The sequence below is a fragment of the Glycine max genome, chromosome 3 (assembly GCF_000004515.6).
Source record: "Glycine max cultivar Williams 82 chromosome 3, Glycine_max_v4.0, whole genome shotgun sequence".
Taxonomy (NCBI): domain Eukaryota; kingdom Viridiplantae; phylum Streptophyta; class Magnoliopsida; order Fabales; family Fabaceae; genus Glycine; species Glycine max.
The window spans coordinates 9,965,997-9,978,700 of record NC_016090.4 but is presented as its reverse complement, the minus strand read 5'-3'; the positions used below and the strand labels follow the sequence as shown (position 1 = coordinate 9,978,700).

Genomic DNA, 12,704 nt, shown 5'->3' with positions numbered 1-12,704 from the left:
GGTTGTCAATTTTAGAGTCTTGCCAAGTCTATGTGGTGTTTGTTTTCATGGGTGCTCTGAGAGTAAACAGTAGCCTGGACACTTGAGAGATGGAATGCATATCTTGTGAGGCTTTATCACTTTTCATTCTTGAGCTGATTGACTATCTTGCCATGTTGGAGATGCTTGGATGATTTTCATGATGGCCTTGATTCTTTAACTCTTTACGTGTTGGATGTTACCCATTCTTTTCATTCCTTGAGATTCAATTAGAATTATGTAATTGTTGTTGTGTCTGTTTGTTTCTCTTTAATATCTCTGGATCTGTCCCTTGCTTTGCTTTTTTATTTTGCCTAGGAGTGCAAAAGGCTAAGTGTGAGGGGATTTGATGTGTCATCATTTTTCTCCTATTTCTTAACCCTTTTTGTCACCATTTTAATTACTGATTAGCCTTAACTGTCAATTTAATTATGCAGTTTTATCAATCAGGCCTATTGGACTAATTTTGTGTTTTTAATTTAATTTCAGGAGAATTATAAGCAATTGGGCTTGAATCCGGAATTGGGCTTGGACTTGAAGACAACAGACAATTTTATTCTACCAAATCTTATCTTATCTAGATTTTATCTCATCTAGATATTATTTCATCTAGATTTTATCTTATCATATCTAGATTTGATCTCATCTAGATATTATTTCATCTAGATCTTATCTTATCTTATCCAGATTTTATCTCATCTAGATTTTATTTTATTTATAGGCTTGGACTTAAAACAGATTTGTAAGCTTTGGGGCTGAGAACTATATAACAGCACCAAAGTTATAGTTTTAGGCTTTCTCTCTCCTTTTTCGTTTTTAGTTTTAGGCTTCTCTCTCTTTTCGTTTTAGTTACTTTTCATTTTGTTCAGAAGGAATAAATTTAAGTTTTGCGATTCTAATTTTTACTATTCACGTAGCAATAAAATTTCATTTTCTGCTTTAATCAGCAATTTCGTTCTTTACTGATTAATGGAAGGCTAAATCTCCAGCGTTTTTTTCTCTTGAGGATCAAGTACAACTCTCTTTGAGGTTCTATTATTACTATTAAATTCTGATAAGTTTTTCCTCTTCACCAATTACTCTGTATTTGTTGCTATTAATCCATGCATGCTCAGTGCTTGATTAATTGTCTCTGCGCTTAATTTATGTTCATGCTTAATAATCGTTCATGATTAATTGGTGTATGTGTTGCTTAATCACATAATGAATGCCTTATGTTAAATTTCGCTTAGTAATTTAATTTAGGGTTGGATTAAGTGGTTGAACTGATAAAGGATAAATTCTCGTAACCTCGGATAAGAGACTTGCTTGTGAATCAAGGGGAAACAACGTGTTTTAATTCCGATATTTTCTAATTCAATTTTACTCGCTATTTAAATTACAAAAATAAACAACCCCCCCCCCCAATTCGTTACTGTTTTATTACTATCTGTTATGAACGTTTGGTTGACCATTGCTCGTTAGGAGACGACCTAGGATCACTTCCTAGATACTGCATTTTTAATGTTTATTTGATTTGGGTACGACCTCAATCAGTGAACAAATCAGCAACTTGGTTATTGGTAGGAATATGGTGAGTAACAAGATGGCCAAGAGCAATCCGTTCACGGACATAGTGATAATCCAATTCAATGTGCTTGTTGCAGGCAAGAAATACTGGATTGATGGCCATGTGAAGAGCACTGAGATTATCATAGTATAACATTGGAAGGGATGCAAGTGAAATGTGAAGGTCTTGCAAGAGAAAGGTAAGCCATGTGAGTTCAGCGGCAGTGTTTGCATGGCCCTATATTCAACTTCCGTACTGGAGCAAGAAACTGTCGGTTGTTTCTTAGCACACCATGAGATAAGATTTCTTCCAAGATAGATACAATAACCGGTGGTGGAGCATCGAGTGGTGGGACAACCTGCCCAATCTGCATCAGAAAAAGCAAAAAGATCAAGTGTGGTATTTGAAGTAAAGTGGAGACCTACATCAATAGTTCCCTTGACATATCATAATATACGACGAGCCATTTGTAAATGCATAATGGTAGGAGAATGCATAAATTGGGACACAAAATTAACATTGTATGAAATATCAGGGCGAGTAAGGGTGAGGTATTGTAAAGATCCAACAACCCCACGAAAGTAACTTGGATCATCAAGGGGAGTGTTATTGGATGTCATCTTCATCTTAGCTTCAAGTGGTGTGCTCTTTGGTTTACAATCAACCATGTTAGCTCGTTCGAGAATGGTAAGGGCATAGTGTGAATGGGATAGATGAAAGCCATCAGTTGTTTTGAGTATTTCAATGCCAAGGAAGTGATGGAGAGGACCCAAGTCCTTCATGGAAAATTCGGATTGTAGAAGTTTAATGAAGTCAGAAACTAGAGTGGTAATGGATCCCGTGAGGAGTATATCATCTACATAAAGAAGAAGAATCAGTGATCCAATATTTGAGTGCCAAATAAATAAGGATGGATCAGCCTTACTACAAAAGAAACCATATTTAAGAAGAAAAGAACTGAAACGATCAAACCAGGCGCGAGGTGCTTGTTTAAGGCCATAAAGAGCCTTTTGAAGCTTGCAAACATGGTTGGAGAATTGAGGGTCAGCCATGCCAGGAGGTTGCTCCATGTATATGTTCTCAAAAAGCAAACCATGCATAAATGCATTTTTTACGTCATTGTCGAATAGGCCATTTCTTAACAAGGGCTATAGTGATGATTAATCGGATGGTGCCTGACTTGATTATAGGAGAGAATGTTTCAGTATAATCTACTCCATTACTACAAGAAAAATGACATTTACCTACAGACAAAAATTTTCACTATAAATAAAAAATCCGTAGGTAAATGTATGATAGACTTTGTCCTACAGGCATTTCTTCCGTCAACTTTGAGGGGCGTATAATGACGGCTAATTGTCTGTCACTATAGGTTTTACCTACTATTTATAGTGTGTAGGTAAAAGTCATTAACTTCTACCTACATCTCCTAAGTGTAGGTAAAAGTCTTTAATTTGTACCTATTATCTTTAGCTGTAGGTAAAAACCATATAATAATAATAATAATAATAATAATAATAATAACATAGGATCCCAACTTAGACAAATCAGGAACCCAGAATGACAACTCAGATGATCCTGTAGCAAACATAAGACTTCTAGTAGCCCACTTTATTACAGGATCAAAAGTTGCACTCCTCCAACTTGCAACCTAGACAAGACAAAAAGAAAACAATGAATGATAAGTACTATCACACAAATTCCACAAAGGGAAAGTTATACTAAATACGTGTTTGGAAACACACATCCAGAGAACATATTTGGAGTTTTTGATGTAGTTCCAAACATGCTCTTAGCTGTTACCCAAAGTAGTCTTTGAAGCCCAACCACAAACTATAATTTTTTCTTGACATTACTATGATTTTTTACATTAGTTGTCTCTGCTTCCTATAAAAGACATTATTTTATGGAAAACACTAAAAATAAATTTTATTGTTTTTAGTTGTCTCTGCTTCCTATAAAAAATTTAAAAATACAAAATAAAATAAAATAAAAAGTAAAGTAATATTTTATAATTAAATATAAAACAGAAAAATATTCATCAGAGAAAGGAATTTGACCTGCATTGCAAGGAATAGGAAGCATTTGTTTCTTTTGCAACTCTAGAAACAAGAATCCCAATTCCTTGACCCCTACTGCGCAAAACTTGTTAATTATATTATATCCATAATGTTAACAAGTCAATTAATAAACATATGCAGGTGAAAATGAAATATATAGAATAGCAATATATATACTTTTAACTAACTAACTAGCAAGCTAGGTGTGGCAGCATTTGTTACCCTAAAAGCATCCTCATCAGTTCGATCATCACCAATATAGATTGGAAATACATCATTCAAATTCTTGTACCCTAGAAATATGCAAATAGTATTATTATAATGAATCAGAACAAATATACGACTTATATATGTAGCATAAGTAGGTGAGATATCAAAGTAAGGCTATTTTTGCATGAATTAATATATATAGTCATCTACTCACCTAATGATTCTAACAAAAATTCAAGAGCCTTGCCCTTGTCCCATTTGATGGTTGGACGGATCTCTAGCACTTTTCTCCCTTGGGTTAGTCTGAGTTGTGGATACTCATTGAGCACCAATCTAACTTTCTCCGCCAACGCTGCCCAACTCTAAGGAAAAAATAGAGTATATTTTTTTAAAAAAAAAATTGTTACCGAACAATTTAAGTTTTTTGGCGTGTGTGTGGGTTTGGTAATTCTATTGATTCAGCAATTACATGGTAAGTTGACTGGTACCTTTTTGTCAACACAACGAAAGTGCAAGGACAAAAAAAACTTATTGTTCTCAACCTTAGCCCTTGGGACAGTCTTCGTTTTTTCTAACAAGATCTTGTACACCTGAAATTTTATTTTTTGATAACGTACGACGCTGTTAATATCTGATGTGCTGCCACAGGCCAATTTGGGAGGAAATGAATTAGAGGTTTGCATTTAGATAAAAGAAAAAAAAGAAAATGAACCTCATCGATCATTGGCAGGAATTGACTCGTGGATTGGAACAACACTGCTTTATTATTATTATTACCCTGAAAGAAAGCAACAAATGGCAAAACCAGAAAGAAACAAAAAGATAGAATCTTCAACACACTGATTAGTTTCAGAAACTCTCTCTCACTTGCTTTTGGACTTTTTGTTGGACCAGTGATGTCCATGCCAAGTTCTGCCAATTTTACAAAGTTATATACCTGAAAAAAATAAATCAGAAAGAACTCCAATTAAATCTCTCAAGAGAAGAAAAATAAAGAATCATTTAATCACTTCCATGTCACTTTTTGTACTTATTTTTCTTTGAAGAAAATGTACCTTGTCTCTGCACCTTCTGGTCACGATTGCTATGGGAAAATGTCTTGATATACCCTTTAGTGTTGCTCTCATCTAATTTGAGGAAACAAAGTCTCGGATTAATCACAAACATAAGCTTTATTCAATGGATATGAGTATAAAGGAAAAATGGGAACAAAAGGAAATCCTTTCTAGTCATGAAAGCCTTATCTGGATCTGCAACAATTGGAGAGAGAGTTCCATCGTAGTCAAGAAAAACTACAATTTGCTTTCCTTTGGCACTATATACTATTTGTTCAAAGGTGTTCAGAGCTGAAGGGTGATAAAGGTGCAAAGAATGGTGAAATAGAAGCAGAGTCAGGTGATGAGCATAACCACACAGAGAATCATAAACCATGCAACATGTCCAACGAGAGTGGAGATAAAGCCTTCTAGTTGTTTCTTGGAAGCTAAAAATGGAGAAGGACCAATTAGAAAAAAAGGTGACACTAACAAATAACAACGTATATTTCAATTTTCAAGTAGACCTGAAATGAAGGGTAAATAGTATCCAATGATGTAACTGGTGTTTCAATAGAATTAAAGGCATCAGTAATGTTTTCTTTCAACAATTCTAATCTCTTCAAGTTCAAAGTTGGTAGTAATCTATTTACTAGATAAAACTAGTCAATTTCATATACTTATCCAACACCAGGAGAGAAAAACAATAAAATTTGTCTCCATGGACAATCATTATTAAAGGTCCATTTGCTAATGTGGTTACACTCATATTGGGTTACAGGCTTACACACCTGTGGAAAGATTGACACCTAACTGAGCGCAGCAAAATTTGGACCTGATAAATCTTTAATCTTATAAATTATGTAATTCTAATCACTTAACACGAGAAGTCTCACAATCACAAGCTGAAAATAGAAATTTGCCAGAGAGACAACTACCTTCATAAAAAATATGTTGGAAATGAGAGAGCTTTAGGGGGGAGGAAGAAACAAAGAACACAAACATTAAGAGAACATAATAAATTCACCTATTAGTGTGAATGAGTCATAAATAAGATAGCCTGGTATCGATTTCCTTATTATCATACTAAAAGTCCACCTTTCAAACAAGAAAGTTGAAATGTTCAGATAGCTTTTCTATCCATGGCAGTGTTTCCAGTGAAATTTTAGTAAATAGTATACCAAAAAAAAAAAAGCATACAAGCAGGACACGGTTTGAGAAAATTTTCACCTGTCCAACTCCAGCAACTAAGACTTCTCCTGATTTTGCAAAAGCCAAGGAATTCACAAACCCATCCTGTTATGCAAAAGGATAAATTAAATGGCAATGGATTTTTCAACTGCAATAAAACTCAGTACAAATGTAAATCCAACACTAGAAAGATGAGGAATTGCATGTTTGGAAATTACTTTTTGACTTCAAAACTAAAACTTGATTTTTTACATAAAACTACAAATCTATGTACAAATTTACAGGTATACAATCTCTATTCTGCGCAAGCTTATGTTAAAACATCACATGGCACAAAAAAGTAAGGTTTGAAAAAAAGGGGAGAGTTATTCAATAAATAACAAGGGATTTAGTGATTTACAGAAGAAGCTACATTCAACAGAAACAAGAACAACAATAGCCTTTTCAATAGAAGCTATAATCAAAATCTAAAAGAAAAATTAATCTAGGAAAAGTTAACTAGAGTTTAGCTGCCATTCCTTTCACTTACCAATGGCACATTATAAAGAGACTTAATGTCTTTGATATCACTTTCAATTTACCATAATCGAACAAAACCATTGCCAGCCCTAGATGCAGCAAGGTCGTTGTTTCTACAAACACTGACCACACTGACCCAAGAGAATACTGACAAACAATGATGATCCTTGGGATGGTTGTAACCATTTTCTGCAGAATGAAGACAACGGTATCACTTTAAGATCTTGAGATAAGGCTAAATATAACTAGCAAATGTATTACAAATTCACACATTCCTTTTTGCAATCTCTGGAATCTTCCCCTTCATCTTTTGCAAAGCTTCAGTCACTAGCCTTCAATTATATAAAAGTACCAAGTAAGACATAGTATAAAGAATTAAATGAAAAATAAAAAGGATTAGCACGCCATAAACAAAGAAATATCAGCCCTTAATGTCTTGTTGTAGGAACATACTTAGCTCTGTCCTCTTTAGCAATCTCATGACGTCTCATCTTTTCCCATAGACGCGCAAGCTCCTATTCAAAATTAAATTAAATTAAAATTAAATACCACCTGGTGAATTCCCAACCATCAAGGTTACAACACTCTATTCAACTGATGAAAGAACAAACAATAAATAAAAAATAATGTCTCACTTGCTCAAGAGTGAAATGTCGCTTTCTCTTCTTTTTTCTAGCATCTGCTAGTTCCTGATACGAAATAATCATTATCTCATCTAATCAATCAAAACAAATAATCTCCAAATGCCTCAACAATTAATTAATTGGCATAAAACAAAAAAAGAAATTGCAAAAATCCTGGAACAATCCAAAGCGAAATCGTAGATATTCTAATTATTAAGGAGAGAAACCTTGGAATGAAGACGACGTTCTTGGCCGGTAAGAGGAGTCGTCTTCTTGTTCTTGTTGTCTTTAGCAACGGAGTCTAGTTTGTGCTTCTTTGAGGCAACGAGCTTTGAAGCCTTGGGATCTTTTTGAGTTTTAGTATTGAGTCTCTTTCTCTTTTTGGTGTCTCCGACGTCATGCTTCTTCGCCGCCATTGCTTAAGCTCTGAGGTTGAGTTGCTTACAGCTATCGCCTGTCACTGGAAAGGGAACCCTCTCTGTCTAACTCCAAGAAAAACAATTACTAGGGTTTATACTTTATACTAAGGCACTTTCTACCGTGGACCCCCCCACATGCAGACGCTTCCCCATCCCGAGTTCAACCCTCTCAAGACCTAGCCTCGACCACTGCGACAGAATCAATTATAGATCCAATTGAGCAGAAAATTCAAGTAGCAAAACCTCTAAAATCATCACAAACAAATAGCGCATGATAACACTAAAAACATGCATTCACTTCATAATGCTGAAACGAAACCATTAAATCAATTTTAGAACTAGAAACCATGAATGAAGAAAACAAACCTAGTAGTAGCAAAAGGCAATGCGGTGAAATCGAAACCAGGATGTCTGTTGCCCTAACCAAGTAAATTCCTATCAAATGAAGATAAATCACAAGAAACATTTGAACACTAAAAGAGAGAAAAGGAGAAACGAACTCACGATCATGGAAAGATTTTAGATGAAATGCCTCGTTAGGGATTAGGAAGAGAGAGCATCATCCTAAGAAAGGGTTAGAATGATTTTGGTTTTTGAGAGAATAAAGAAAGTGTGCCTGTTCTTTTTTTTTCATTTTCATATAATAAATAAAATATAAAATATGAAAGGAGACTATAGTTATAGGGCTAGTTAGCATATAATTTTGAAAATGTTTTTATGGAAAAAAATTATTAAACTAAATTATTTAAATAAATAAAATATTATAACTAAGTTACAAATTTTATATTTTTCTATAAAATAAAAAATTAAATAAATAATCTTAATAATTATTTATGCATATTAAAATTAAAATCAAAACATATTTACATCAATAAAAAAAATATAATTTTTTAAAATAATAAATTATATATATTTAATATACAGTTGATTATATTCATAAGTAAAAGTGTCTGTAGGTATAAGTTTTTAGAGATTTTACCTATACTAAACATCCATAAGTATAAGTTTTTTTTTTTTTTTTTACCTACATCAAACTTGGATAAGTATAAGTCATTTTGCTTTTACCTACAGTAAACACATGTAGGTATAAGTTTATTTGAGTTCTACCTACACTAAATTATGTTCGTAGGTAAAAATGCGTGTAGCTACATGGAAAATTTCTTGTAGTGTTAACCTGATGATATCCCTTTGCTACAAGATGAGCTTTGAGCCGATCTAGGGACTCATTAGGTTTGAGTTTTGATTTGAAAACCCATTTAGAGCCAATAACATGCAAGTCACGGGTGCGAGGAACGAGTTCCCAAGTTTTATTTTTATGTAAAGCCTCAAGTTCTTCACACATGGTATCCTTCGATCCAGGATGAGCTAATGCAGAGCGAATATTATATGGGTTGCGTGGAATGTATGGAGATGACATAGTGATTAAGGCATACTTAGGATTAGGCTTTGTAATTCCGTGTTGTGAGCGAGTAACCATGGGATGAGTAGGTACAACATGTGGAAGTTGAGTCTGGGTAGAAGAGGCAGATTCAAGTGGTTGTATTGAGGAAGGAGGCCCAAGCTCAAGGTCTGACTCAATTTGTGAGTGTTGTGACTCAAGGCTCTCATGTTCAAGCAATAAGGGTTGTTCTGGTTGACCAAAAGATGCAATAGGAAGTTGTAAGGCAAGAGATTGCATTAAAGGATTTAAGCATGATGGAGCGGAAGCAGAAGCTGTTGTTACTGCTGTTAGGTCTGCACAAGAATTGGAGTTAGTATGAGGTAGCCAAGAATCAAATATGCTAACTACATGCTATGTAAGAGAGGAAATCGTATGATGACGATTAGTCTTATATGGAAAGAATAACTCGTCAAAAACAACATGTCGTGAGATAAAAAAATTTCTTACTAGAAAGATGAAAGCATTTATATCCTTTATGTATATCACTATATCCAACAAACACACAAGGAAGGGTTTTAGGGTCGAATTTCTTACGTTGTGTATCCCAAGTGTAAGGAAAACATTTAGAACCAAAGATACGTAGCGATAAATAGTTAGGGTGTGTGCCATGTAAGACAAAGTAAGGAGCTTCAAAATTAAGAGAAGACGACAGAAGTCTATTAATAAGAAAGACAACTATAGTGAAAGCTTTAACTCATAGACATAAAGGTGCACCACTATGAAATAGCATTGTCACACCTAATTCGCGTATTACTCTATGTCTCCTTTCAACCATACCTGTTTGTTCCGGTGTATATGGGCAAGAAACTTGATGTATAACACCTGTTAAACGAAAATGAGTTGAAAGTTTGGAGTTGATGAATTCACTTCTTCCATCCTAATGAAAAACTTTGATTTCTTTGTTAAATTGCTTTTTAACATATTGTTCAAAAGATAGATAAGAATTAACAAAGTCAGATTTATGTTGTAAGGGAATGATCCATGTGTATTTAGAAAAATCATCAACCAAGCATGCATAATATTTCAATTTACTATTAGATAAGACAAAAGCAGGTCCCCATAAATCACGATGTATTTTTTCAAAGATAGAAGAACTAGAATGTTCAGAAGAAGAGAAAGGCAATTTAGTAAGTTTTCTCAATTGACAACTATCACAAAGATGTTTAGATTTCAAGGTTCCAACTACATCAATTAATCCTTTGTTTTTTAGTAATAGTAAAGCCTTTATTTGAGGATGTCCTAGACGTTGATGCCAAATGTCTGTTGATCCTGATTTGAAACGATTAGAAAAATATGATTTCAACATAGGGGAGAGAACATATAAGTCACCCTTGCGCCTCTCGGTGATAATCTATTTCCTTGTTTCTCATTCCTTAACACAAAAATCAGCATTAGAAAACTCATAGTTAACAGGAAATTGTTTTGTTAGTTGGCTTATAGAAAACAATTTTTTTGTTAAATCAGGGACAAGTAAGACATCATGAAGAGGTAGAGTAATATTATTTTGAGGTATATCATCAAATTGAGTTGGTTTCTTGGACACCCACCAACATATCTTTGCTATATGGCCCATTTTATCATAGTATTGACATTTTTCATTCCGATACTATTCTCGTTCTGCAAGAGTCATACGACGTTGTCCCAGTGGTGGAGGACGTCTCTATTGTGTGCTCATAAGGGTTTGGCTTTTAGTTTGGTTCCTGGGTTGTTGAACCTGAAATCCTCTCCCAGTTGACGTGAAGGTTTGAAAATTCCTTTGATGTTGAGAGGAAAACTTATGAGATCATTGTTGTTCGCCATAGAAAGCCACTTGAGGAGTGGAAGAGTTGTGCGTATTGGAATGAATAGAGAACCAATTGCGACATTGATCATGACTTTGGAGTTGTGAGATTAACTCAGAGTATGATGGCCTTGGAGGTTTTAGCATGGTTGTTGTGAATGTTTCACACTCGTGCCCGAGGCTTGTGAGGAGATAGAAAACTTTCTCTTTTTCTGGGACAGGTTTCCCAATTGCAGCAAGGTTGTCACATAAACCTTTGAAAGTGCGGATGTGTTCACCAATACTTTGATCTTCTTCCTTACAGAGGTATGTGATTTGTTGACGGAGTGTGAATTCACGTTCTTACAAGTCTTCCACATATGAATCTTTAAGTGTAGTCCAAACAACATGGGCAGTGTCTAAGCCAACAATCAGTCAAAGTGCTTCCTCAAAGAGTGTTCCAATTATCCACCCTCGAAGAAGACAATCTATCTTGTGCCAAGCAATGAATTCATTAGTTAATTTTGGAACAAAATTTTCTGTGTTTGTTGTGTCATTGGAATTTGGTGTGGTTTATTGAGGGGGGGGGGGGGGCTGGATCATCATTCGTAAGGTGACCAACCAAGTCTTGACTTTCTGCTAAGGCTAAGGCTTGTTCACGCCATAGTGGGTAGTTTGTAAGGGTGAGTCTGAGAGTGATGAAATTGCAAATATTTAGAGAGAAGGAAGAAGTCATGGTGTAGCAAGGTGTTCGCAAAGCCTCTAGATACCAAGAAGAAAATTGATAAATGGTATAACTTTTATTATAAAAGTGAACACACAGCTACAATACAAGAGAGACAAGAGATAATTATATAGCATAGTGTATAATGATTCTGCATAAAGTAATTAAATGTGAATTGATTGCAGATTAGGAAATTCTAAATATAGAATAAGTTTCCTAAATATGGTTAGCTGCAATCAGGTTTATTTGTCAGATTGATTTGTGCCACTTAAAGCAGATTAGTCTTTCAATAGCTTTCCATTATCAGTAGCATAATCATAGGGATTTGTTTCCAACGGCTCTTTGTTTCCTTTTTCTGCATGATTGTCATCCAACAGCTGATTATTGTTAATAGGGGTGTGGCTATTTCACATGGTGCACTCATGAATGCAATGTGGTTGGCACCACAATTTGTGTTTTTGGGATTGTGTGAGATGTTTACACTTGTTGGACACATTCAGTTCTACAACACTGAGTCACCAGATAAAATGAAAAGCATAGGAAACTCTTTGCAATATCTTGTGGTGGCATTTTCAATTTATGTTGGAACCTTGGTGGTTAATGTTGTGCACCAATTGACTCGAAAGCATGGTGGAATTGATTGATTGAATGATGACATCATTGCTGGAAGATTGGACTACTATTACTTCCTGATAGTTGGGTTAGCTTTGATTAATCTTGTCTATATCTTGTTTAGTGTTAAACGTTACCGTTATAAGGTTAATGTCGAAGAAAAAGTTGTCGAGAAACTTGAGCCTTGAGGGGTATTGGAAAAATGATTAATTTTAGATCAATAAAAGTTTAATTTGTTGAGAATAAATGTAGGATTAGCAAGTGCTTATATGCCAGTCCAGTATGTATATTTGATGTCATTTACGCAACAAAATAAACACTAAACTATTGCAGAATCTAAGGAAAAAATGGTTCACCTGTGCATATATATTTCAACCGTTCTATATTATCTATTATATTTATTATTTTTATCTTCTATCCAAATAATAAAGTAATGTAAATTCAAAATTACTCATTAACCTCATCTAAATCTTTGGTCGTTGTTCTTTTATGTGGTCATTTTAGTCTTTCACTATAATTTCTTGTCAAATTAAACCTGCGTAGAT

General features: G+C 34.5%; 2 protein-coding genes across 2 annotated transcripts; both read right to left on the bottom strand.

The window, feature by feature from the left end:
• Positions 1 to 3,496: 3,496 nt before the first annotated feature.
• LOC100802748 (probable trehalose-phosphate phosphatase J) lies at positions 3,497 to 5,268 on the bottom strand. The gene is made up of 8 exons (XM_003522042.2): positions 5,061 to 5,268; positions 4,893 to 4,966; positions 4,709 to 4,774; positions 4,550 to 4,615; positions 4,326 to 4,427; positions 4,052 to 4,199; positions 3,852 to 3,920; positions 3,497 to 3,715 (listed from the first exon to the last, which is right to left on the bottom strand). The coding sequence occupies exons 1-8, from the start codon at positions 5,266 to 5,268 to the stop codon at positions 3,609 to 3,611; spliced, it is 840 nt and encodes a 279-aa protein (XP_003522090.2). The 3' UTR covers positions 3,497 to 3,608.
• Positions 5,269 to 5,740: 472 nt separating this feature from the next.
• On the bottom strand, positions 5,741 to 7,620 carry LOC100802216 (pumilio homolog 24). The gene is made up of 7 exons (XM_026127996.2): positions 7,432 to 7,620; positions 7,217 to 7,270; positions 7,035 to 7,096; positions 6,853 to 6,913; positions 6,660 to 6,770; positions 6,102 to 6,167; positions 5,741 to 5,776 (listed from the first exon to the last, which is right to left on the bottom strand). The coding sequence occupies exons 1-7, from the start codon at positions 7,618 to 7,620 to the stop codon at positions 5,741 to 5,743; spliced, it is 579 nt and encodes a 192-aa protein (XP_025983781.2).
• Between the last annotated feature and the right edge of the window lie 5,084 nt (positions 7,621 to 12,704).

Coding starts and splice junctions, on each gene's coding strand:
- LOC100802748 (XM_003522042.2), bottom strand. CDS start 5,268: ATGGTTTATGATTCTCTGTGTGGTTATGCTCATCACCTGACTCTGCTT. Junction 3,921..4,051: donor ATTTTTGTTAGAATCATTAG/GTGAGTAGATGA, acceptor GCATATTTCTAG/GGTACAAGAATTTGAATGAT. Junction 3,716..3,851: donor AACTGATGAGGATGCTTTTA/GGGTAACAAATG, acceptor AATATAATTAAC/AAGTTTTGCGCAGTAGGGGT.
- LOC100802216 (XM_026127996.2), bottom strand. CDS start 7,620: ATGGCGGCGAAGAAGCATGACGTCGGAGACACCAAAAAGAGAAAGAGA. Junction 7,097..7,216: donor GACATTTCACTCTTGAGCAA/GTGAGACATTAT, acceptor AATTTTGAATAG/GAGCTTGCGCGTCTATGGGA. Junction 6,168..6,659: donor TGCATCTAGGGCTGGCAATG/GTTTTGTTCGAT, acceptor TTTGCATAACAG/GATGGGTTTGTGAATTCCTT.